General features: G+C 45.5%; 1 protein-coding gene across 3 annotated transcripts in view; it reads left to right on the forward strand.

Annotated features, from left to right (window-relative positions):
* The first annotated feature begins 879 nt into the window (after positions 1-879).
* Positions 880-27,118, forward strand: part of LOC109930177 (epithelial cell-transforming sequence 2 oncogene-like) — a 58,235-nt gene continuing 31,996 nt past the window's right edge. For all 3 annotated transcript variants that reach the window (XM_048601112.1, XM_048601113.1, XM_048601114.1), the window contains exons 1-10: positions 880-1,110; positions 2,668-2,780; positions 5,493-5,655; positions 13,746-13,998; positions 14,999-15,165; positions 15,262-15,389; positions 18,788-18,911; positions 20,796-20,964; positions 21,754-21,882; positions 24,699-24,791. In XM_048601112.1, the coding sequence (XP_048457069.1) occupies positions 928-1,110; positions 2,668-2,780; positions 5,493-5,655; positions 13,746-13,998; positions 14,999-15,165; positions 15,262-15,389; positions 18,788-18,911; positions 20,796-20,964; positions 21,754-21,882; positions 24,699-24,791 (1,522 nt within the window). In that variant the 5' untranslated portion in view covers positions 880-927. The remainder of the gene's footprint in view (positions 1,111-2,667; positions 2,781-5,492; positions 5,656-13,745; positions 13,999-14,998; positions 15,166-15,261; positions 15,390-18,787; positions 18,912-20,795; positions 20,965-21,753; positions 21,883-24,698; positions 24,792-27,118) is intronic.

Genomic DNA, 27,118 nt, shown 5'->3' on the forward strand with positions numbered 1-27,118 from the left:
TTATGCCATCTGCAAACTTCATACTCAGGCCATTTAGATTTTTATCTGTTATTTATGTACATTACAAACAGCAGAGGTCCCAGTTCTGATCCTTGTGGAACACCACTAGTCACAGATCTCCAGTCAGAAAAACACCCCTCCACAACTACCCTCTGTCTCCTGTGACCAAGCCAATTTGTATCTAATTTGCCAACATGCCATGGATCCTATGTGACTTGACCTTCTGGACCAGCCTACCATGAGGTACCTTTGTTCTGGAATTCCATTCCATAGCCAGAGGAATTGTTCCTCTCCACCAATCTCTTTGTTCACCTTAAACACCTCAATTTTTTGTTTATTGGTGGGATGTGGATGTCACCATCAAAGCCAGCATTTACTGCTCATCCCTAATAACCCTGGAGAAGGTGGTGGCGAGCTGACCTCTTGATCTATTGCAGTTCTTGGGGTGTAAGGCCATCCACTGTGTAAATAGGGAGGGACTTCCAGGTTTTTGACCCAGCGACAGGGAAGAAACAGTGATTTAGTTCCAAATAGGGATGGTATGGTCATATCATCGTTGACCAGTGCGGAACTGGTGGAATGAATGGCCTCCTTCTGTGCTGTAAGTGTCTATGCATGTGGCTTGGAAGGGGGCCTGCAGTTGGCGGTGTTCCTGTGTATCAGCTGCTTTTAAACCTCCACTCCCCGCCCGCCCGCCCCTCCCAGAGGGTAGACTTCCTCCTTAGTTTTATTATCTCTAGGGCACTAATTCAGACTGGAGTCACTGCCTACAACAGAGGAAAAGTCGCACAGTGGCAGCAGAAATTTTCCTGTCAATAACCTTTTCTGGAAGTGTTTGTGACATTTTCCTCACAGGCTATCGATCCCTGGGCTGCTGTGTGTTGGTGCAGGGTTGCTGCTTCAGAGGGTGCTCATGCCATAGGGGCTATGCTGACCAGCTTGAGAACCATGCCACACGGCAGCCAATGGCGGGAGATTCAAGATTTGGGTCAACCCCTCGGGCGATCAGAGGCTTTCGTCAGAGGCTCCAATTCAAAGCCAGATGCCATTATCCAGACAACCAGATTCAGCACATGGACGCCAGTGATACATAAAGCAGCTAATCAGCAGGTGAATTACGGAGAGCAGTGAGGGACAGCCAATAGGATGGTACTACATTGCCTTTGGTTTATGAATGAATTTGTTTTAACGACATCAGTGATGACCTTTGTCCCCTTTCACTTTCTACTTTCTTCACCATTTCCCACTCCTCAGACCCCCTTACTCTTTTCTGGCTTTTGATTTTGTTCTTTCTTATTTTCAACCAAACGTTTCTTGAGCCTTGATGCAGTTTGGTGCTTCATTTCTTTTTATTTTTCTGGCACCTTATATCGTACTGAGGGAACGCCACACTATCTGAGTGTCAGTACCGAGAGAACGCTACACTGACTGGGGTGGGGGGGTCAGTGCTGAGGGAGTGTCGCACTTTCGGAGGGTAGGTGTTGAGGGAGATACCCACTGTCCAAAAGTCAGTGCTGAGGGAGTGCCGCACTGTCTGAGGGTCAGTGCTGAGGGAGTGCCGCACTGTCTGAGGGTCAGTACTGAGGGAGTGCTGCACTGTCTGAGGGTCAGCACTGAGGGAGTGCCGCACTGTCTGAGGGTGAGTACTGAGGGATTGCTGCACTGTCTGAGGGTCACTACTGAGGGAGTGCTGCACTGTCTGAGGGTCAGTACTGAGGGAGTGCCGCACTGTCTGAGGGTGAGTACTGAGGGATTGCTGCACTGTTTGAGGGTCAGTACTGAGGGAGTGCTGCACTGTCTGAGGGTCAGTACTGAGGGATTGCTGCACTGTCTGAGGGTCAGTACGGAGGGAGTGCCGCACTGTCTGAGGGTCAGTACTGAGGGAGTGCCGCACTGTCCGAGGGTCAGTACTGAGGAAGTGCCGCACGGTCAGAGGATCAGTACTGAGGGAGTGCTGTACTGTCAGAGGGTCAGTACGGAGGGAGTGCTGCACTGTCCAAGGGTCAGTACTGAGGGAGTGCTACAGTGTCAAGGATCAGTATTGAGGGGTGCTGCACTGTCAGAGGATCAGTACTGAGGGTGTGCTGCACTGTCAAAGGGTCAGTACTGAGGGGATGCAGCACTGTCCAAAGGTCAGTATTGAGGGAGTGCCACACTGTTGGAGGGTCAGTACTGAGGGGTGCCACAATGTTAAAGTCACCACCTACCACCGCCGTATATCACACAGCCGGTATGCGATAGTTGTACTGAAGCCTGTACTAATGGTGACTGGGGATGTGGTTTTAACACTGCAGCTCAGTCTTCAGTACAACTGAGGAACATTCAATGTGGTTGTGCAGTTTCCTGCCTTTCTTTAAATGGGTTCAATCATGCTGCCTGGTGATCCAGGGATTTGGGGGAATGTTCTTTTGCTATTTCTGAAAACAATTGTAAATACTCAAAGATTTGTGCTGTCGGCTGAAGGTTTTTGCAGAGATCCTAATTTTATTGACTTGCTAGTTCAGTGGTTGACGCAATAGCTCCTCCTGCAGGTCTTACCACAAATACACCCTCCTATGCTGTGAGCTGCCTCCAATGGTGTCACTCCTCATTACACAATTTAATGTTAAGTCCTGTGAAAGCCCCAGACCAATAACACAGTGTGCAGTGAATATTCTCCTCTTACAGCTCTTTGATGAGAGAGTGACTCTGGTAAGTCATTGGTTTGACCTGTGGACTGACAAACAGAGGAAGCGCTTTATACAGAGTCTCCTAATGCGCTGCAGTAAACCGCAACTCAGGTAAGTGTGATCAACACCACAAAGCCCAACCTGACAGCTTAATAGTGGTTCAAGCTATTTTTAAAATTGCTTCTGTTTTGCATATTTTGTTCTCGTGTTGTGTTAGGTTCCTACAAGACCCTGAGGCAGGTCTGGGAGGTGCAGCATTGCCTGAAATGGCCCCATTCAACAGATTCATTGCTGCTCCAGTGCACTCCTTTGCCTCGCCAGGATAGTCAAGATGCCCCATGAGAATATTTGGAAGGGGAAGTGCGATGATGCTGTAACTTTAAGAGGTTATTTTGTCCTGGTTGTTTTTTTGAAGAGAGATTGTAAGGCAGAGATGCTGAGCCATCTGTAAGAAAGTAAACAGTTTGTGAGGCCTTGGGGTTTATTTTAAAGTTGGAACAATGGAAGCAGCCTGGGTGTGTCACAGACCAGGCTTTCTAGTTTTTTTTTTAGTTTTTAGGTTGAGTTTTAAGCAGAAACCTTTGGGGTCTCAAAAGAGTTGGAATGTCTCCAGCTGCAACTTTCTCTGAAATTTCTCTGGATCTGTATTGGAGAACTGCATGTGAGAATCTGTGTCTGAATTTGCCTTTTTGCTAAGGGATGTGTTTATGGGATGTTGCTAGATTGGAACAGTTAATTAACAATAGGTACTGCATCTATTATTCTGTTAAGATTTCCAATAGTTAAGTTATTCTAAATTCCTCCTTCTTTTGTTTGTATTTTAACTATAGTGTTTAAATAAATTGTGTTTTGCTTAACACTGAGTAGTTTAACCAGTTGTATTGCAAATGGAACACAGAACTTTACATTTGTTAGGGTCTAGGCTACCTTATTAAAATATATTGAGGGAGACTGGTCTGGTCCATAACAGAAGGCAATAAGAACATTTAGCCGATCCAAACCATTCCTCCCACAACCCAGAACAACCTGCTCAAGCTCAATAACAAATTCACATCTCAAGGCAGATGCTTGTGTCTGTTTCTGTAGCTGTTTTTTTCAGGAAAAAAATGTTGCCTGAGGCTACAGTTTGAGAGGTCACCACTCTGCATCAATTGTGGCCGCACAGGAAGCTCCTATCAGGATGGCATGGTGGCTCAGTGGTTGGCACTGCTGCCTCACAGCGCCAGGGACCTAGGTTCAGCCCTCTGGTGACTGTCTGTGTGGGGTTTGCACACTCTTCTCATGTCTGCACGGTTTCCTCTGGGTGCCCTGGTTTCTTCCCACAGTCCAAAGATGTGCAGGTTAGGGTGGATTGCAGTGTTATGGGGATGGGGGAGAGGCTGATGCTCTTTGGAAGGTTGGTGCAGACTTGATGGGCCAAATGGCCTTTATCTCCACTGTAGCAATACAATGATCAGGGATATTGGAGCAATTTACAGACTGACAATCAACCAGTTTGGTGTGGGACTGAAACCCAGAGTTCCTTGCCCAGAGATAGAGATGCTAACCGCTGGCACCACAAAACCACCTGTGGTGTCCATTTATTCACTTTAATCCATAAAATGATTATATTAAAACCTCCAGAGATAATCGGTAAAATCTCCAGCCTGTACACCTCTTGGTGCAGGTTGTTGTATAAAAGCTTTGACATCCTGCAGTAACATTGTGATGATGTCACACAGCTGCTCCTCACTGGACATAAATAGCGCAGTGCTAGCGGGGTTAAGGGAAAGAGAAAAGGGAAACAAATTGAAAGCTGAGCCAGAGGTTAAAAGTCTATCTGCGTGAATGTTAAAAACATACACAGAGAATCACATGGAGTAGACTGACTAGCATTTAGGCAGCATTTATGGCTCAATGCTTCCATATTGAAGCAGCAAGGATAGAGCCTTCTATATCGCTGAACATCATGTATTGCCATGGTTGGTATGTAATAAACAATGATAGCGAAATCTAAGCCTGAACACAGTTCTTAACCTTACCCTCTTTTTGACCAGTCTGTCTTGAACCCAAACTCTTGGATGACAAAGGACAAAACACAACAAACGACAGGTAACCAATGTCTGATGAGAAATATGTAGTCTGGAATATCAGATCTGAGCCCAACCTGAATCAGACGGAGGGGGAGATCCAACTGAAACGTATAGAATGGGGTACATACAGTGAAACCTTTTGCTCTGGTGGAGGGAATCCAGGCAAGCAGCCATAATGTTAGGATGAGAGAGCCAGTTTGCTAAAGGGTAAGGCAGGAATACTTCTTCACCCAGAGGAACTCTGGCATTGCCAAGCTGCTGGATGCTGGGTGTCAACTGCAGCTTTCAAGATTGGGACTGATGGATTTTTATTGGATAAAATTGTGAGGGATAGGGAGACAAGGTGGCTGTGTGCAGGTAAGATACAGACTAGCAGCGATGCAAACAAATGGTGGGGCAGTCTGGAGGGGATGAATGGCCTTCTCTTGTCCCTACTGTTACAATGTATTATTGAGCATATTGAAGGAATTTGAATTCAGTAGAAAATCTGAAATTAGTATCCTTACCTCTAAGCCAAAAGGACCAAGTTCAAATCCCAACCATACCTCATATGTCTGAACAGATTGATTAAAGATATCAAGACTTTAAGAAGGAAGAATGGAGGAGCTGGGGTTCTTGTGGTGCAGTGGTAATGTCTCTAGCCCTTGACCAGGAGACGTATGTTCACGTTCTGTGGGTGCTGTAATAACATCTCTGAACAGATTGATTAGAAAGTATCTCGAGTGGTAACGGGCATCTTGTGTCCACACAGATTCATTCAGGAGTGGTTTGCCGAGACTGTGCCAGTGACCAGCCTCAATTTCACCACCATTCTGCCACGGTTCCTGTCGCTTTACATCTTCTCATTCCTGAATCCCAGAGAGCTGTGCTCCATCTCCCGGGTCAACTGGCACTGGAGGTTTCTGGCAGAGCAGGTCAGTGATTCCGCACTCTCACTTCCCAAATGCCCGGTCTCGCATGGAATCCAGTGTGCAGCTGAAGGTGGTCATTTGTTAATGATGATTAATGCAGGAGCTTGGAGGGGGTCAGTCCCCAAGTTAGCAACAACCACACACTGAAGCTTATTGGGAGGCTCAGTCATGTCTGAAATGACACACCAACTCCCTTCATCTTCTTAACAATACCATATCTGTGAGTGAGTGAATGATTGAAGATTCCTTTCATTGAACATCTTGGAGGGAATTTTATCTGAGACACTAGCACAGGAGACCCTTCAGCAAATTGTCTCTTTTCAATGTCAAAGTTTGAAAAGTAATTAGTGGCTCAATGGTTAGTACCACTGCTTCACAACACCAGGGACCCAGGTTCGATTCCAGCCTCGGGCAACTCTCTGTGTGGAGTTTGCTCACTCTCCCCATGTCTGTATGGGTTTCCTCCCACAGTCCAATAGATGTGCAGGTTAGCTGGATTGGCCATGGTAAATTGTCCCAGGGTTGTGCAGGTTAGGGTGGATTAGCCATGGGAAAATACAGGGTTACAGGGTTGGGTGTTGGGGATAGGTCTGTGTGGGATGGCCTTTGAAAGGTTGGTGTGGATTTGATGGGCTGAATGGTCTGCTTCCCCATTGTAAGGATTGTATAAAAGCAGGTAGCACTTTCTCTATGAAAGCAATAGCTCCTCCCTTCACTCCTCAATAAGCTCTTTGACATCACAGAAAGGGGTATGGTGGGGATTTAAACTGGTTTTGGTCAATATCCTATAGTCAAGGATGCCCAGGGAGAGGCAGAGCTGGAGCAGTGAATCTGTTGGAGAGGCCACTCACTGCTCTGCGGGACTCCTTCCATTTTTATAAGCTCCAAGGTGTCCTTCCTCCTCACTTACAATGAACCTGTACAAAGAGATGGCTGAGATAATGACAGACACATTTCTCACTCGGTTGAATGTCTTCCTGACCCAGCTTAGACACTGGACCCATTTTTTTGTGTTGTAATGTGATAAAAAAAAGAGGACCTACCTGACATTTTAATCTCTACAGCCAAACCCTTCCCAAACCACCCCTCGTGGGATAAATTAAGAATTTGTCTGTGTTTTAACTTGGAGAAACACACTCACAGACTCACACTCACACACTCAAACAGAGCTTCTTAGAGTTGGTACAGGCACCTTGGGCAATATGGCTTCCTTGGTTGCTAGGCAATTCTGTTGGGGAACAGGAGTGAGGGTATAAATTGGCAGACATTAATTATACAGTAAACTACCATGGCAAACCCAGAGGATGTCAGTATATCATTCATGTGCTGCCAGAAAAGCTGGAGACCGAATGTTCACAGTTCAGGGTATCAACCTGATGGCATTAACCCTGGGAACTGATGCCTGTTTTTCTGCAACTGGAGTAAAGTGGTTTGGGCCACAGACAACTATCTTGGCCATGGCCTCACACAAGGGCTGATCAGGGAGTGGGTGTCTGCTCACAGGGAAATAGAGAGATCCATGCTGGATCACTCATGTTCCCCATGCTGCCATTTGTGGAGAGATTTCTGCAGTTTGTTGACTGGGGAAGATCAGGTTTTTATGTACCACAATAGATTATCATGTATTCACAAAAAGACAAAATCCCTACAGTGTGGAAACAGGCCATTCGGTCCAACAAGTCCACACTGCCCATCCGAAGAGCATCCCACCCAGACCCATTCCCCTACCCCTGCATTTCCCATGTCTAACCCACCTAACCTAAACATCCCTGGACACCATGGGCAATTTTAGCATGGCCAATCCACCTAATCTGCACATTTTGGACTGTGGTAGGAAACCAGAGCACCCGAAGGAAACCCACACAGACACTGGGAGAATGTGCAAACTCCACATAGACAGTCAGCCCGAGGATGGAATCGAACCCAGGTGTCTGGTGCTGTGAGGCAGCAGTGCTAACCCAACATCCATTGGAGGGCTTCACAAAGTGGAGTTTGGGACCCCGAGTGAGGGCACTAGCTCTGAGGCAACAATGACCCCTGTAGAACTCTGACTGAGTTCGAACACTTGTAGGTAAAGATAAAGGTGACCAGGGTTGCTCTGTCCTCAGAGAGGCAATTGGTGGTGAGTTTAACCTGAGCTGTACTGCTCCAGTCACAGACAGATCCCTTCATGTCTTAATTCTTACTGAGGAGTCACGGTCAAAAATCACACAACACCAGGTTATAGTCCAACAGGTTTATTTGAAAATACAAACTTTCAGAGTCTTGTCCCTTCTTCAGGTGTTAGTGAAAGAGGTGGCATCAGACATAGAATTTATAAGCAAAAGATCAAAAGGTCATAGAACTGAAGTGAATGTATTGAACCAACCTAAGATGGCTGTTAAATCTTTGATCAGTTAGAAAGGAGATGCAGGTTTCAATTGGTTAATAGGCAAATCCCAGAATTTCTTTCAAGTCACTGCCCTGAGATAAATGTGGTAAATGGAAAAGCCCTGGGGAAAATTGATACACAGAGAGATCTGGGTGTTCAGGTCCATTGTACCCTGAAGGTGGCAACGCAGGTGGATAGAGTGGTCAAGAAGGCATATGGCATGCTTTCATTCATCGGACGGGGTATTGAGTACACGAGTTGGCAGGTCATGTTACAGTTGTATAGGACTTTGGTTCGACCGCATTTGGAATACTGCATACAGTTCTGGTCGCCACATTACCAAAAGAATGAAGATTCTTTGGAGAGGGTGCAGAGGAGGTTCACCAGGATGTTGCCTGGTATGGAGGGTGCTAGCTATGAAGAGAGGTTGAGTAGATTAGGATTATTTACATTAGAAAGACTGAGGTTGAGGGGGGACCTGATTGAGGTCTACAAAATCATGGGAGGTATAGACAGGGTGGATAGCAAGAAGCTTTTTCCCAGAGTGGGGGACTCAATTACTAGGGGTCACGATTTCAAGGTGAGAGGGGAAAAGTTTAAGGGAGATATGCGTGGAAAGTTCTTTACGCAGAGGGTGGTGGGTGCCTGGAACAAATTGCCAGCGGAGGTTGTAGAGGCGGGCACAATAGCTTCATTTAAGATGTATCTAGACAGATACATGAATGGTCAGGGAGCAGAGGGATACAGATCCTTGGAAAATAGGCGACAGGTTTAGATAGAGGATCTGGATCGGCGCAGGCTTGGAGGGCCGAAGGGCCTGTTCCTGTGCTGTAATTTTCTTTGTTCTTTGTTCTATAACTAAAGGTTTTATTAGTGTTGCAGAGGTGTCATCTCAGGTCAGACAATACATTTTAGGTGTGAGGCTTTGTTTAGAATCTGTCTGTTCTTTAACTTGGAGTCAGACTGGTTTTATTTCCAAAGTAGAAATTTATAAAATGCCACATTGACTGTCTACAAATTGTGTGCTTTTTGAACAAAATAGAATGTATCTGCAATTATAAATCTGCAAATGCAAATTCACCTCATAGATTTATATGTGTGCAGGTGCATGCGTGTGTGTGAGTGTAAGTGAGAGAGGGGAGAGAGAGAGAGAGAGATTGTGTATGTGTGTGTGTGTGTGTGTGAGAGAGAGAGACAGTGTGTGTGTTTGTGTGTGTGTGCTTGAGAGAGAGTGTGTGAGAATGTGTGTATGAGGGAGGGTCTGTATGAGTGTGTGAGTTTGAGTCTGTTAGTGTGTTTGTCCAAGTTAAAACACAGGCAGATTCTTTTCTGAAGAAGGGTCTAGGCCCGAAACGTCAGCCTTCCTGCTCCTCTGATGCTGCTTGGCCTGCTGTGTTCATCCAGCTCTACACCTTGTTATCTCATACCTAAAATGTCTGACCTGAGATGACACCTCTGGTACACTTATAAAGCCTTTAGTTATCTTGGGGCAGTGACTTGAAAGAAATTCTGGATTTGCATATTAATCAATTGAACCTGCATCTCCTTTCTGATTGGTTAAAGATTTAACAGCCATCTTAGGTTTGTTTAATATGTTTGCATCAGTTCTATGAACCTTTTATCTTTTGCTTATGAATTCTGTATCTGATGTCACCTCTCTCACTGACACTGAAGGAGTGAGACTCCAAAAGTTTGTGCCTTCAACTAAACTTGTTGGACTATAACCTGGTGTCGTGTGATTTTTGACGTGGTCTACCCCAGTCCAACACCGGCACCTCCACATCATGAGGAGTCACAACAGTTTTCAAGCTTTGAGTTGGAGTCGTAGTGGGAAACAGTTTGGGAAGCATTGGTGTATCATAGAGCCCCAAACTCATTCTGATCCTTGAAATATCATTGATAGGATGTAACACACTTTGTATCTCACTGTCACTTGTTCTACCCTTGTATATTCTCTCAGACTCTCACTCACAATTTATCCATCTAATAACCTCAGTCTCTTTTTTCTAATTGTTTAACACTTTCCCTCTCTGTCTACTCTTTGTCTTTCACTTTCACACTTTTCACCTTTTCATTTCTGCTCTGCTCCCCTGCAGTCTGATCAGTTTCACACATTTCAATGCCACATTCTTACAATCACACCCTTCTGTCTTTAACTCTCTTTCTTTACTGCTGTACTTTTTAACTTCTTCCCCTTTCACTCCCTTTCGCCCACTCTCCCTTTCTTGCCACTTTGTTTCCCACACTCTCCCTCTCCGATCGAAGCTCTCTCTCATTTTTCTCCCTCCTCCACTCTCCCACTCTCCCTTGCCTCCCTAACCTCACTCTGTTTCTTGTTCTTTCTCCCACCCTGTGCTGATAATAATGCAAAGTCCATCATGTGTAATGGATAGACTTACCAGAGCCAGGAGTGATAGTTTCATCCAATTTGCTTTAAAATATCAATTGTTTTCTGCATGAGTGTGACCTCAGCAACTTGTGACGAATTCCAATAAAAGCTTAAAATGTGACGAAGACGTAAGGAGGGTGGTCTAGACAAGTTGAATGAGTGAGTGGGTAAAAACATAGGAGTTGGGATGTCATGTTACGGTTGTACAGGGCATTGGTTCAGAATACTTCATTCAGTCTGGTCTCCCTGCTAGAGGAAAGATGTTGTTAAACTTCAGAGGGTACAGAAAAAATTTACAAGGATGTTGCCAGGATTGGAGGGGTTTGAGCTATAGGCAGAGGCTGAATCGGCTGGGGTTATTTTCCCTGGAATGTCAGAGGCTGAGGGGAGACCTTATAGAGGTTTATAAAATCATGAAGTAGCGTGGATAGGGTGAATAGCAAAGGTCATTTTTTTCAGAGTTGGAGAGTCCAAAACCAGAAAGCATAGGTTTATGGTGGGAGGGTAAAGATATAAAAGGGACCTAAGGGATGATGTTTTTATGGAGAGGGTGGTGCGTGTATGGAATAAGCTGCCAGAGGAGGTGGTGGAGGCTGGTACAATTACAACATTTAAAATGTATCTGAATGGATACACGAATAGGAAGGGTTTAGAGGGATATGGGCCCAAAAGCTGGCAAATGAGATTAGATTAATTTAGAACACCTAGTCGGCATCAACTGATTGTTCTGAAGAGTCAGTTTCTGTGCTGTATGACACTATGACTATGGCATAACTTCACATTTATCCTCATGGCAACGGTGTCCTTGTACACGAGCCAATGATGTAAACAAGCAGGGGCAGCAAGAAAATAGGACGCCAAATGGTATATTGGCCTTCGTTGCAAGAGGATCTGAGTTCAGAAGTAAGGATAAAAACAAAGTTGCTGGAAAAGCTCAGCAGATCTGGCAGCATCTGTGAAGGAAAAAACAGAGTTAACGTTTCGAGTCCGGTAACCCTTCCTCAGTCGCCGGACCCGAAATGTTAACTCTATTTTTCCCTTCACAGATGCTGTCTGATCTGCTGAGCTTTTCCAGCAACTTCTGTTTTTGTTCCTGATTTACAGCATCCGCAGTTCTTTCGGTTTTTATTAAGAAGCAGGGATGTCTCACTGAAGTTGTACAGTGCCTTGGTGAGACTACATCTGGGGTATTGTGTGCAGTTTTGGTTTTTCCTGCCTAAGAAAGGATATACTTCCCGTAGAGGGAGTGCAGAGGAGGTTCGCTAAGCTGATACTGGGGATGGCAGAGCTGTTATATGAGAAGAGATTGGTTCGACTGGGTTTGTGTTCATGCATTTGGAGTGTTAGACGGGATCTGATATAAATATATAGAATTCTAAGAGTGTTGGACAGACTAGATGCAGGGAGGGGTTTTCCTTGGTTGTGGAATCCAGAACCAGAGATACAATCTTAGAATATGGGGTAGACCATTTAGGACTGAGACAAGGAAAAGATTTCTTTACTGAAAGGGGAGTGAACCTGTGGAATTCTCTACCATAGATGGCAGTGGAGGCCAGGTCACTGAATATATTCAAGAAAAAGATTGAAAACATTAGGTTTTAAAAATATCAAGGGGTAAGGAGAGAAAGCAGAAATAATGGCTTTGAGCTTGATGACCAGTAATGATCATATTGAATGGCAGAGCAGGCTCAAAGGGCTGAATATCTACTCCCAGCCCTAGTTTCTATGTTTCCTAAGATCTGAAGGGATTTATACTCTCGGAAGAGGCAGCTCAATGACTCTGTCAGGCATCTTTCCTGTTGGAGACAATTTCACATGCTGGTATTCCTGGTGGGAGAGGATGTGCTGAAAGACTATGTTTCTGGGAGGGATTTCCCATTCTTTCAAACTTCCATTGACCTTGTTCCTTCCACTGGTAATGAGCGAATCACTGAATCTTCATATGGATTTACTGTATCAATGGATGATGATAATCACGATTGTGTGGAGGTGGTGGCGTGGTAATAATATCACTGGACTAGTTGTTCACAGTTGTGGGTTAATGCTCAGGGGACATGGGTTCAAATACCACTAAAATGCTACATGCAATTGAAATTCTGTTATTGAAAGAAGAACACACTTTGCTGACTCTTTTCATCTTGCACTCATTAGGACCAATTTTAGGGAGAAAACCAACATTAATACTGTATGAGAAAAGAGTACTGATTGTTTGGCAAGTGCATTCTGATTGTAAAGGCATTGCCATGGAGAATGCAGCAGTTAATGAGAATTGACAGTTAACTGCCAGGAAATAAAAATGCTAATTTTAATATGTAATCAAAGCCTGGTAGTTAAAAAGTTAATTGGTACATTCTCCGTGGTGCACCTTGACTAATCAGAGTCCACATTGCCGAACAATCAGCAGTCTACTCTTATATGGAATAAATGTTTTCTCCCTTTGATTTTGTATTCTTGTGAATTGTCCTGATGAGTGCAAAATGAAAACCTTCAACAAAGTGTGTCTTTTGTTAGCAATATTCACATTCTGGACTAACAACTGACTATTGAAGTCACTTTACATATCTGGAATTCAGAGCCAGTTTTGGTGATGGTGACCATAAAACAACACCAATTGTCATAGGAGTCCATCTAGTTCACTAATGTCCTTTAGGGAAGGAAATCTGCCATCCCTGGTCTAGCCTACTTGTGACTCCAGACCCAATGCAATGCAACTGACTCTGGAATGGCCCAGCAAGCCACTCACTCCAACACAATTAGGGATGGACAAGAAATGGTGCCCTTGCAAATTCCATGAGAAAAATATTTAAAATGTGGCATGTGGCTCAAATTTCAGTTTGATAGCTGATTCTATGAAGTGCCTACTCACTGGAGTTTAGAAAAATGAGGGGGATCTCCTAGAAACCTATAAAACTCTAACAGGACTAGACAGGTTAAATGCAATAAAGATGTTCCCCGATGGTGGGGAAGGTCACAAGGATAAGGGGTAAACCTTTTAGGAATGAGACGAGGAGAAATGTCTTCACCCAGAGGGTGGTGAGCCGGTGGAATTCACTATCGCAGAAAGTTGTTTGAGCCGAAAACATGATGTTTTCAAGAAGAAGGTAGATGAAACTCTTGATGAAAGCTAGAGGGATCAAGGGATATGGGAGGAGGGTGGGGTTAGCGTATTGAGCTCGATGATTAGCCATGATCATATTGAATTATGTAGCAGGCTCGAGGGGTCAAATGGCCTACTCCCACTTCTATCTCCTATGTTTCTATGTTCTGTTGTGTGGGCCAACGGATGTTGGTCTTGCAAAGGAAAACATGAGCCTTCTTGTTGTGTTTTGCCAGGATTGCCTATGGATGCCCAAATGTGTGAAACGAGGCTGGTTCCTGCCGTACACACCCCCCGATCATGAATACGGGGCATGGAAACGCCATTATGTGGTGTGTGCTTGCAGCCTGGACTACCTCACCCCGACAGAGACAGCCGAGATGTATGGGATCCTGGAAGAACCCAAGAAGAAGTTGGAGAGCAGCGAGGATGAGTGGAACGAAAGACTCCTGAGGAGGTTAATCCAGGACAGACTGGCTGGTAGGAAGAGTGAGTACAACTGAGCCGTCTCGTCCTCTCCTGCTCTCGGTTGGAGTCTCTGATTTTCCCGTTCCCTCCATTTGCAGCAATGTGAAGGGTGACCAACTGTGGGAGAACCAGACAGGGCACATCACACTGGAAGAGAGTGAGGGGACCGGGGTGGGATGGTACTGACAGGACCTGAGGAGCAGGGGAAATCGTGCAAGAAGACCTTAGAGTGGTATTCTTGATTCACACCTTTTTTTTCCTTTATTCATTCACAGGATGAGGGCATTGCTGACCAGGCAGCATTTATTGCCCATCCCTAATTGCCCAGGGGGCAGTTAAGAGTCAACCACATTGCTGTGGGTCTGGAGTCACATGTAGGCCAGACCAGGTAAGGATGGCAGTTTCCTTCCCTAAAGGACATTAGTGAACCAGATGGGTTTTTCTAACTATCGACAATGGATTCTCAGTCATCGTTAGATTCTTAATTCCAGATATTTTATTGAATTCAAATTCCACCATCTGCCCATGGTCCCCAGGACACTATCTGGGTCTCTGGATTAATAGTCTAGTGATAATACCACTAGGCCATCGCCTCCCCATCCAAAATTTCCACCAAAGCAGCTGCTGGAATTTAAATTCAATTAATTAAAAGCCAGGCTCAGTGATGGTGACCCTGGTACTATCATGATCTGGTTCACTAATGCCTTTCAGGAAAGGAAACTGCCATCCTTAGCCGGTCTGGCCTACATGTGACTCCAGATCCACAGCAATGTTGTTGACTCTTATCTGCCTTCTGAAATGGCCTGGCAAGTTGGTCAGTTAAAGGCCAATTAAGGATGGGCAACAATTGCTGGTACAGCTGCATTCCATGAAAGAATAAATGTAACAAATACACCTTGGCTAAATTTCTGTTTGATAGACTCTTCTGTGAAACACCTTTGGGGTGTTTTATTGCATTAAAGGTGCCATGTTGTAGGTGCTACTGCAGCACTTTATCACTCACTGATTCTCTGCCTTTCAGAGGAATTACTGAGGTCCCGGCCCCCTTGGTTGTGTGGGAAATGGAATTCTCATCATCGCGATAGAAGATCCCGGACAGAGCTGGTGCATCCTCACCTCAGTGCCGCATTATTGCAGTTAACGGTAACACCCAGGAGCTTTAAAGATGGAGTACACAGTTCCTACAGGGTATGGCATGGTGCAGCAGCAACACATTCGCGGTCTGCTCATGCAGTGTTATTTAAACCCACAGACAACGTTCCTCTCTGTTTAATGTTGTTCCAGGATAAAACCCTCCAGATGAACGTGAGCCTTTCCCAACTCCTGAGGGATGAGATCCGATCACCAGGTTTGTGCAGTGCGACGCTGGAGAAGGGGCAGGTGCTGGGATCGCTCCAAGTGTTGTGTAACAGGTCAGTGAAGGAGCACGGTGGAGACTGACTGGCTCAGATGTGTCTGCGTGGATCCTAATGGGGTGTGCCGCACCCAAGAGTCTCGCTGCATTGCTGTGGATGCAGTCTGTCCTGAAGAAGGGTAATACTCAAAACGTTGACTGCTCCTTTCCTTCCAGATGCTGCCTGGCCTGTTGTGTTCTCCCAGCCTCCTGTTTGTCTGTCCGTATTTGTGTCTGTGTATATGTCCCCATGTGTGTGTCCATGTGTGGCTGTGTGCTTATGTGTGTCCATGTATGACTCTGCATATATATCCGTATATCTGTTTGTGTCTGCATGTGTCCATCCATGTCAGTGTGTGCCCACATTTGTGCCTGTTGTCTGCATGTCCTTTTTACAGCAATCAGATAGTCCCGCACCCTTACTGTTTTCCCTGGAGTCCTGTGGGGCTTTTTCCCTCCTTCAAGTCCTTATCCAATTCCTTTTTGAAAGCTTCAATTAACCTATCTCTACCACACTCTCAGGCATTCCATTCTATTGCTGTTACTTTTGCATCTCTATCAATTATTTGGAATCTGAGCCCCCTCGTTCGTGATCCTTTCCCAAGGGAGAATAATTTGTCCCTCATTTACTCTGCCCAGATGCGTCGTGATATTGAACAGCTTGATCAAATCTCCCCTGAATCTTCTCCTCTTCAGGGAGAACAGACCCACCTTCCCAATCTATTAATCTAACTGAAATTCCTCATCCTTGGAACTATCTTATAAACTGTTCCTGCTTCTCTCCAACGCTTTCACATCTTTCCTAAAGAACTGGACACAGTACCTGCTGCTGAGGTCCAACTAGTGTCTCGAACATCTTCACCATCACCTCCCTGCTTTTATATTCTTTGCCTGTATTAAAGCCTAGGCTACTGTATGGTTTATTAATTGTTTTCTCAATCTGAGCTGCCACTTTTAATGACTAATGTACATGTGCACGATGTCTCTTGTGCTCATGAACTCTGTTTGGAACAGTACTCCTTATTCTATATTTCATCTCTGTGTTCTCTCTATCAAGACTTTGAGCTAAAGGGAGGGGTGAAATAGGCTGGGGCTATTTTCCCTGGAGCGTCGGAGACTGAGGGGTGACCTATTGGAGATTGTGGGGATTGCGGATGGGGTGAATAGTCAAGATCTTTTCCCTGGGGTAGGGGAGTCCAAAACTAGAGGGCATAGGTTTAGGGTGAGAGGGGAAAGATATAAGAGGGACCTAATGGGCAACTTTTTCACACAGCGGGTGGTGCGTGTATGGAATGAGATGCCAGATGGAGGCTGGTACAGTTACAACATTTAAAAGGAATCAAGAGGGCATATGAATAGGAAGGATTTAGAGGGAGATGGGCCAAATGCTGGCAAATGGGACTAGATTAATCTAGGACAGCTGGTCAGCATGGATGAGTTGGACTGAAGGGTCTGTTTCCAAGCTGTACATCTCTATAACTCTGACTCAATGACTTATCACCTTGCAGTTCATCTGTCACCCATCTGCCCACTCCACCAACTTGTCTATGTCTTTCTGAGGTTCTACACTGTCCTCCTCACAGTGCACAATGCTTCCAAGTTGGGTATCATCTGCCAATCTTCATAATGTGCCCTATACGGCAAGTTCCGCATCAGTGCTTCCCAATCATACTCGTACCATGACCACATTTTGGGAATTGTAAATCATTGCAATCCCTCCCCAGTGAAAATTATGAGGGACAGGGAGGTTCCTGCATGAGTGAGGAGCGTCATGTGTAAGTGGGGTCCTACCTGTTAGTGGAGGGTACAGTTGTTCTAACTCAGCCAGAGATCCATGGGATAATTGCTACCTCAGAGATCAGGGCCCCACCTGGGGCCTTGACCTCCACATTGTCCAGATCCATTGCTCCAGATCATTAATGTAAATCAGATAAAGCAAGCTATGATTGTGTTGAATGGTGGGGCAGGTTTGATGGACTGAACAGCCTATTTCTGTTCCTAGTCTGTATAATCTGGCCTCAACATTTGACCCTTATAGACACAATCTTCTTCATAGAGTCTCTCAAGACTGAGGATGACTTTCTTACACTCCGGTGTTGTAGGCAGATGGACTGTAATATGGGGAAATGTGAGGTTATGCACGTTGGCAAGAAGAATATTATTTGAATGGAGATGGACTGCAGAAAGCTATGAAAGGGAGGGATTTGGGAGTCCTAGTCCATGAATCATAAAAAGCAAATATCCAAGTTTGGGAGTAATAGGGAAAGCAAATGGAATGTTGGCCTTTATTTCAAAGAGAATGAAATGTAAGAACAGACAGGTCTTGCTAAAACGATAGAAGGCACTAGTCAGACCATAGCTGGAATACTATGAAAGCTTTGTTCCTCTTATCTAAGGGGACTCATACAGCAATTGGAGGCAGTCCAGAGAAGGTTCACCAAGCTGATCTCAAGCATGGAGGGACTGCCGTATGAGGAGAGGTAATGTCCTTTAGGGAAGGAAATTGCCATCCTTACCTGGTCTAGCCTACATGTGACTCCAGACCCACAGCAATATGGTTGACTCTGAATTGCCCTCTGGGCAATTAGGGATGGGCAATGAATGCTGGCTAGCCAGCGATGCCCTCATCCATGAATGAATAAAAGAAAAGGTTGTGTAAGTTAGGCCTTAACTCATTAGAGTTTAACAGAATGAAAGGTGGTCTATTGGAACACATTCTTAGGGATTTCATAAGAAACACAGGTTCTTACATAGTTGGAAAGGGTAGATACAAGATGTTGTTTCCCCTTGCAGGAGAGTCTAGGCCCAAAGGGCACAATCTCAGAACAAGGTGTTGCACATTTAAGACAGGGATAAGAAAGAATTTCTTCTCTCAGAGGGTTGTGAATTTGTGGAATTCATAACAACAGAGGGTTGTAGTGGTTGGGTCATTAAGTATATTCAAGGCCGAGACAGATGTTTAATCAGGAAGGGAATCAAGGGTTATGGGAAAAAGTCAGGAAAGTGGAGTCAGGGATTATCAGATCATCCATGATTTCATTGAATGGTAAAGCAGACTCGATGGGCCAAATGGCCTGCTTCTGTTCTTACATCTTGTGGTCTTCTTGTTGTATAATGAACAGTGCAATGCTGGATCCCCACACCCTGACACAGTGGGGACAGGTGGTGTGTGAAATGGGAGGGTTTTTTACATGTTCCTTCTGCTTGGCTTCCACCTGGGCCTGACAAGCTGGCTGGCAGCTACATGGATGCTTCTCCTCCAGTTCGGGCAAGCTCAGGTTAGAGCATCCCATGGGCATTGAGCTGGTGTCGTTCTGGCGAATCTTCTAAGCTGTGTTGTACGGAACATAGACATGTTCCTCTTGCAGGCCACCCAGGAGCTTGTTGTCAAAACGGTTGTTTCTTGGTTAATGACAGGAAAAGCCTGGCTGGAGGAGGGAGCTACCCTGTACTGCCTCACACCGAAGCTGCACAACCAGCAAGTAACAGCTCTGACCAACTGCGGGTCATCCTCATATCATCCAGGATTCCAGCCTGGGAGGTAAGGGTTTTCTTGAACTGGGGACATGCTGGGAGCAGTGAGGGGATGTGGGGGTTAGGGTGGGGTGGATGAAAGTAGGAGACGAGAGATTCTGAATGGAAATCTAAGGATGTGTTGATTGGCTCTTAAGGTGTGATGTTAGGGCCCAGTCTGGATGGGGTGTTGTGGGGGGGTGAGAGTCATGATCACAGACAATCCACAAGGCCTAAGAGATTGGGAAAACAAAAGTACTGTCAATGCATTTATATAGCACCTCCACACCACCTCAGGGGACAAAACAAAGGCACATTACAGCCAGGATAGATACCTTTGAGACATAGTCACTGTTGCAATGCAGAATTGGTGAAGACCAATTTGTGCACAGCTGGCTCTCACAAGGAGCAACAGCATTTAGACAATAGATATTGGGTAAGACCCTGGGGAGAACTTTCCTACTCTCAGAGGATCGGTTAGAAAAATGCAGGAGGAGGTCGTTCAGCCCATTGAATCTGTGCTGGCTCTTTGTAGAGCAGTCTAGTCAGTTCTATTCTCCCGTCTATCCATTTTATTTCCTGCAAGTATCAATCCGATTTCTTTTGGAAATCATCGACCATCTCCACTTCCCCTGCCCTCATGTGGAGGTGCCGGTGTTGGACTGGGGTGGACAAAATCAGAAGTCATACAACACCGGGTTATAGTTTATTTAAAATCACAGGGTTTATTTAGAATCACAGGCTTTTGAAGCGCTGCTCCTTCGTCAGGTGAAGTGGAGGGAAGCGCACAGGAATGCAAACTCTTCCTCACACTGACTGACACTTGTGATGACCTGCAAAGACACTCCATTCTCACCATTTGTGCTATCTTTTGACACTCTTAATTATCTAGAATTATTTTGCACTGATCTCTCTGCCTATAAATTCTGTGCCTGTGCGCTTCCCTCCACTTCACCTGACAAAGGAGCAGCACTTCGAAACCTTGTGATTTCAAATGTATCTGTTGGACTATAACCTGGTGTCATGTGACTTCTCACAGGCAGTGACTGCCACGTTATTACTGATCACTGTGTAAAACATTTCATGCCCACCTTCCCCTCTGCATGTCTTGTGCAAACTCTGACGTCCATGGGCCTAGTCCTAGTACCATCAGCTAACAGGAGCAGTGTTTCTTTGTTAACCTTATCTAAACCGGTCGTTCGTCTCACCCCTTGATCAAAGCTTCTCTCACTTTCCTTCATTCTAAGGAGAACAGCTCCAGCTTCTCCAAACCCAAACTATTGCTAAAGCCCCTTGTTGCTAGAACTATTCCCCTCATTCCTGGAACCATAAGCAAAGTCGCTGGAAAAGCTCAGCAGGTTTGGCAGCATTTGTGAAGGGAAAACACAAAGTTAACGTTTCGGGTCCAGTGACCCTTCCTCAGAACTGCTGCCAGACCTGCTGAGCTTTTCCAGCAACTTTGTTTTTGTTCCTGATTTACAGCATCCGCAGTTCTTTTGGCTTTTATTCCTGGAACCATTCTGTGTCAATCTCCTCTGTGCTATCTCACAGGCCTGCCCACCCTCTCCTGAAATGTAGGACCAGAACTGGATGCAATATTCTAATTGGGACATTCAGCCTTAAATTCACCTGAGAGGGGAGGTAGTGCCTCGATTCCACTGAAAGCAGCACCTCTCTCGGCTCAGAGTTTCAGAGTTTCAGTCCCTGGATGGGGGTTTGCACCTATGATCTTCTGACTTAGAAAGATGGAGGTCTCATTATTAAAAATGGGGGAGGGTGTTTGAACACACTCAATATTACCCCAACCCCAAGCCTACCCGGTCTCACCAATGTGAAGAGATTTGTGATGCAGTTTGTAAAGAAGGGGGTAGAAGGTGCTATTCTCATATTTGAGGCTTGTTCCCACTGGCAGATGGTTGTGGACTGTGTGAAGATTGGCGTGGTGCCCATGATATATGAGCACTTTGGGACGACACTGGACAGCCTCCTGTACCGTTTGGAAAAGGTGCTGAGGGGCCGGAGAGCCAGGAGCATTGGGATCGTCGCTGAGGGGGACTCGACTGAGATCGACTTGGTACGAGGCACGTAGAACCCTGATGATCAGATACTAATGACTGAAGAGGCCATCAATCAGTACAGTATGATCAATCCAAAAACACAAGGTTAAGGAGGGATATACTTGCTTCGTGGACAGGTCAGAGAATGTTCACTGGCCTGATCTCTGGGATAAACGGGTTGACCTATGAGGGTAGGTTGAATAGATTGGGCCAAAACTCAATAGAGTTTAGAAAAATGAGTGATAATCTGTGTCAACATGTAAAGTTCTGAGGGATTCTGACCAGGGGAGATACTGAATTTCCTCTCATGGGGAGTCTACAATTGAGGTCACAGCTTAAAAACAAGGGAAGCCCCATTTAAGATGATGATTTCTTTTCCCCAACTGTGTTAATCTTTGGAATTGCCTTCTGTAGGTTTTAGTTTGACAAGTTATAGTTGAGGGTGATACGAGTGTGGCAACAAGAGGGAAGAGTTAAGGCCACAGGCAGATCAGCCACGATCCTGCTAAATGGATGGGCTGAATGGCCTATTCCCACTCTGATTTCTTATATTCTCATGAATACCTGTTAAAATGGGCACTGACCAGCTACTGTAGTCTCCATGAGCCACCTGTTCACTTGGGGCCTTTCAAGTCTGGCAGTGGGCTCTGTTGGATGACTGTAGACCTGGTCACCTTTCTGCCAAGAGTTATTTTGACAGGGAGGGTGGGCTTGAGTCCTGCCGGCCCTCCAGGATCCTGGGATGCGTCGCAGTAACGTCACTGATGGAAGGCGATATTCTCAATCCCTCCCCATTTCTCCCTGTGTCTCCAGGTTGCAAAATCAGCTTGGAAAATCTTCCAAAAGCCGAGGTGAGGGGATTCTGGGAGAATCTGAGTGGCTGTGTATTGTCGCAGGAAGAGGGAGGCCGCATCGATATCTTCGTGCCATTGGCTGCCTCAGGTCCGTGTCTGATCTTCAACAGTTTAAGATGAAGGTGCAAAACTGTTTCTTCCTCATCCAGTCAGAGCCAGTACTGACTGGACTAGACAGGGAGATTGTTGATTGTTGTGATTATGATGTCCACTCTCCCTGAGTGAGTTGTTTCTCCGTCAGAGGCAAATTGATGGTTTATTCCCAGGTTTGAGATTCAACTTTGGACAGGGATCCACGTTAATGGTCCCCTCAAGGCCACAGGTGAGTGGCTTGGAGGGGGTCTTGCTCCTTCCATGCCAGTGGTATTCCCATGAATCTGCTTGCCCTTGTCATGGGACCTTGCAAGTTCCCCTCGAAGCCACACACTATGCTGACTTATATCTAGGAATTTTCTGGAATGCAAACAGAAAGTGGACAGTTTTCTCCCCTTCAGCCAATGTCACCCTTTCAGCACTGACTTTCCCTGAGCTGTAAGACCGCAATTTTTCTGGCCACTCTCTGATGTAGACCTCTCCAATCTGTGTCCTCTTATGTAATGAATGAAGAATTTGCATTTATATATTGCCTTTCACAGCCTCAGGAATTTCCAAAGGGCTTTACAACCAATGAAGTTGTTTGGACGTGTATGCAGGATTTGCAGTGCAACATTTGTGCACAGCAAGCTCCCACAAACAACAATAAGATAACAACAGGTCAGCCCTTTCCAGTTATGTTGGTAAGGGATAGATATTGGCTAGAACAGCAGAGGGAACAAGCATGCTCTTTGAAATAATGCCATGGGATCTTCTCCATTCATCTGAGAGGGTAGACAGGGCCTCAGTTTAACATCTCATCCAAATTTCATTGCTCTCATGGTACTGCATTGGAGTGTCACTCTGAATCTTTCGCTCAAGGCTTGGGATTGTGGCTTCAACCCTGGAGAAGATGGTGGCGCTGTGGTCATAGAGTACAGTCATAGAGTCATAGAGTAATACAGTATGGACACAGGCTCTTCGGCCCAAACTGGCCCATGCTGACCATGGTGCCCACTCAACTAGCTTCAATTGCCCGCATTTGGTCTGTATCCCTTTAAACCCTTCCTATCCATGTACCTACTCAAATGTTTTTTAAATGTTGCTATTGTACCTGCCTCAACCACTTTCTCTGGCAGCCCATTCCATATACACACCACTATCTGCGTGAAGAAGTTGCCCCTCAGGTCTTTCTTAAATCTTTCCCCTCTGACTTTAAATTTATGCCCCCTAGTTTTCAATTCCCTATCCCTGGGAAAAAGTCTATATGCATTCATCCTATCTATGCCCCTCATGATTTTATACACTTCTGTAGGGTCACCCCTCATTCTCCTATGTTCCAAGGAATAAAGTCCTATCCTGTCCAACCTCTCCCTACAACTCAGGCCTACTAGTCCTGGCAACACCTTCGTAAATCTTCTTTGCACACTTTCCAGTTTAACTATGTCTTTCCTATAACAGGGTGACCAAAACTGGAGACAATACTCCAAGTGCAGCCTCACCCACAACTTATACAACTGTAACATAACGTCCCAACTCCTATACTCAATGCCTCGACCGATGAAGGCCAGCATGGTATATCTCTTCTTCACCGTCCTGTCCACAAGTGATGCTGCTTTCAACAAACTATGTACTTGTACTCCTAGGTCCCTCTGTTCCACAACACTCCTCAGGACCTTACCATTTATGGTCATGTTAATGGACTTGTAATCCAGGCTAATACTCTGGGGCAAGATTTCAAATCCCATTGTGGTCGCTGACTCTATCACCAATCTCCAATGGGGTTTGCTCGTTCCCTTTAGGGAGGGAAATCTGCTGACTTTACCTGGTTTGGCCTACACGTGGCTCCAGACCCACAGAAATGCCTTCACTTCTCTGACCTCTGATAAGCTGTGGAGATGGAAACTCTTACAGATGCCATCTAATCTGCAGCTCACCACCTCCTTCTCAAGGGGCTATTAGGGATAGGCAGTAAATGCCAGCTTTGCCAGTGATGCCCACATCTCTTGAAAGAAGTAAAATTAGAGCCTCTATGACCTTGAGGGAAAGTGTCACCCACTGAGCCACAATTGTCAGGAAGAGAGGGAAGATGAGTTTTCGTCAGGTCATGATGGGGATTTAGTAGCATAACTTTCATACAACTCTTTTAAGTTTGTGTTTGTTCTTGGTTTTGTGTCCAGAAACAGGCTGCTTTATTTTTCTTTTGAATTGATTTTGGTCCCCTTGGAAGAGCCAAAAGGGGGCTTTTATTCAAACCCCATACTGTCCCAAGTGTGCTTGATTGGTCATAGAATCATAGAATCCCTACAATGTGGAAGCAGGCCATTTGGCCCATCGAGTCCACACTGACCCTCTGAAGAGCATCCCACCCTATCCCCATAACCCTACATTTCCCATGGCTAACCCACCCAGCCTGAACATCCCTGGGCACTATGGGGCAATTTAGCACTGCCAATCCACCCTAATCTGCACATCTTATCACTGTGGGAGGAAACTGGAGCACCCGGAGGAAACCCATGCAGACATAGGGAGAATGTACACACGACAACCAACTGAGACTGAAATCAAACCCAGACCCCTGGCGCTGTGTGGCGGCAGTGCTAACCACTGAGCCACTGTATTAGTTAAAATGAGTAGAGGAACTCTGCTTTGGGTTTTGAAACCCTTGTTGTCCCTGTCCCGGGAGCATTCACTGGGGAACAGGCCTGAGGGGATTTGCATCTACTTGAGAATGAGTAAGGGAGAGGTTTTTTGGGCTGAATGGCATTTCCGCTTTTAAAAGTTCTGGGCAATTCACTTCTGAGTTTAACTCATCTCTCTGTGTGTGGCCAGAGGCAGGATTGGAGCTCCTTTGCCAGCTGGCAACGCTGACTGCTGTGTGTCACAGCTCACCGACTGGGATAGTAACAGGATCATACCAGCACAGTAAGTATCTCAGGATTCTTGCCATGCTCCTGCCTTGCTGCATTTAGTTCCCAAAGTGCAGTATCTCAGCCCTAATAGGCTGTTCAACTGATTGTGTGTATGTGTGTGATAACAACAATGTACCAAATTCAATGGGGTTCACTCCATGCTGCACTTTGCTGTTATCACACATGCACTGTGTATCAAATCCAATGGGTTTCACTCTGTGCTGCTCTCTACCACCTACCCCATCATTCTTTCCTGCCCTGCTTTCTCTCCCTCTTTCCTGCTATCCTCCCTCTGCTGTTACCCCAAACCCACACACCCACCCTCAGACATACCCGCCTTCCCCAAACACCCTGGTCTGTGGCATCATCATGAGCAGCTTTGAGTTCCACCTCTCTATATCTGACAGAAAATAATCAAGAAAACTAATGGAATGCTACCCTTTATACCTAGAGGGCTGGTGTATAAGGATGCAGATGTCATGCTGCAGTTACATAAAACCCTCGTTAGACCCCACTTAGAGTACTGCGAGCAGATCTGGGCCTCACACCTTAGGAAAGAGATACTGGCCTTGGAGGGAATACGATGTAGGTCTACAAGAATAACACCTGGATTTCAGGGGTTGAGCTATGAAGAGAGATTACACAAATCCGGCCTGTTTCCTCCAGAATTTAAAAGGTTAAGGGATGATCTATTTGAAGTGTTCAAGATATTAACAGGAAAAGACCAAGTAGGTAAAGTATTTCCACTGATTGGAGATTCTAGAACTAGGGGCATATCTGAGAATTAGGGGCAGACTGTTCAGGAGAGATGTTTAGAAGCACTTCGACACGCAAAGGCTGGTAGAGGTTTGGAACTGTGTTCCATAAGTGGCAGTGGATGCTGGATCAGTGGTTAATTTAAGATAAATTTTTGTTTAGCAAAGGTTATTAAGGGATATAGGCCAAAGGCAGGTATATAGAGCGAGACCACAGAGCAGCCATGATCATAATGAGTGGCAGAACAGGCTCGAGGGGCTGAATGGCCTACTCCTGTTCCTGTGTTCCTATGCAACACACTGGATGTAACCATCCAGTCATCATGTCTCTGCATTTTAGGCCAAGCCACTGTCATAAACCCTGCGATGGTGGCAGCACAAGCTTGGCCACCTCATCCAGAGGTGGCCACCTGATCGCCAGCCTCATTGCCCACCTTCAGGAAGTTGCCAGGTGGGAAAATGGCCAGGAATCCACTGCATCAAAATTCCCATCAGTTGGAGGGAGGTGGGTGTGAACTACTCACCACCAACAGGTCATTATTGTAATCAAAACAAGCTGAAAATAACCCCTCATGTTCATGTATACTGGATGTTCAATGGTATCTACCCTTAAGAACATAAGAAAGAGGAGCAGGAGTAGGCCATTCAGCCCATAACACCTGCCCTGCCATTCAGTAAGAACATGGCAGATCTGCCCCAGGTCATAACTTCTCTTTCATGCCAGTTTCACATGACCCTCAACATCCTAATATTTTAAAAATCTATCTACCTCACTTTAAATACTTTCAGTGATCTAGCATCCACAACCCTCTGCAACAGAGAATTCCAGAAATTCCTTTACCTCTCAGTTTTAAATGAATGTCCCCTTATTCTGTAACTACATCCCCTAATTTAAGATTTCCCCACTAGTAGAAACATTTTCTCCATGTCTACCCTTTCAAAACCCCTCAGAATCTTGCATGTTTCAGTAAAATCACCCCTCATGCTTCTAAACTCTAATGAATAAAGGCCTAACCTGTTTAGCTGTTCTTGATAAGTCAACCTCATCACCCCAGGAATCAGCTGGGTGATTCACTTTTGAACAGCCAAAATACTCTGTCTTAAATGGGCAATATGGGTAGAACACAGGAATAGGAAGGGTGAAGTCACAATGCGAGGGGTATACTACAGGCCTCCCAACAGCCAGCGAGAGATAGATGAGAGAATAGGTAGACAGATTTTGGAAAGATGTAAAAACAGCAGGGTTGTTGGGGTGGGTGATTTTAATTTCCCCTGTATTGTCTGGGCCTCACTATGTGCTCGGGGGCTTGGATGGGGCAGAATTTGTAAGGACAATTCAAGAGGGATTCGTGATACAATATGTAAACAGTCTAACCAGGGAAGTGGTTATATTGGGAGATAGTAGGAACTGCCGACGTTGGAGTCTGAGATAACAAGGTATGGAGCTGGATGAACACAGCAGGCCAGGCAGCATCAGAGGAGCAGGAAAGCTGACGTTTCGGGTCTGGACCCTTCTTCAGAAATGGACCTGGTTTTGGGAAACAAGCCCAGCCAGGTGAGTGAAATTTCCGTGGAGGAGCATTTC

The sequence above is a fragment of the Rhincodon typus genome, chromosome 9, assembly GCF_021869965.1.
Source record: "Rhincodon typus isolate 14 chromosome 9, sRhiTyp1.1, whole genome shotgun sequence".
Classification (NCBI taxonomy): domain Eukaryota; kingdom Metazoa; phylum Chordata; class Chondrichthyes; order Orectolobiformes; family Rhincodontidae; genus Rhincodon; species Rhincodon typus.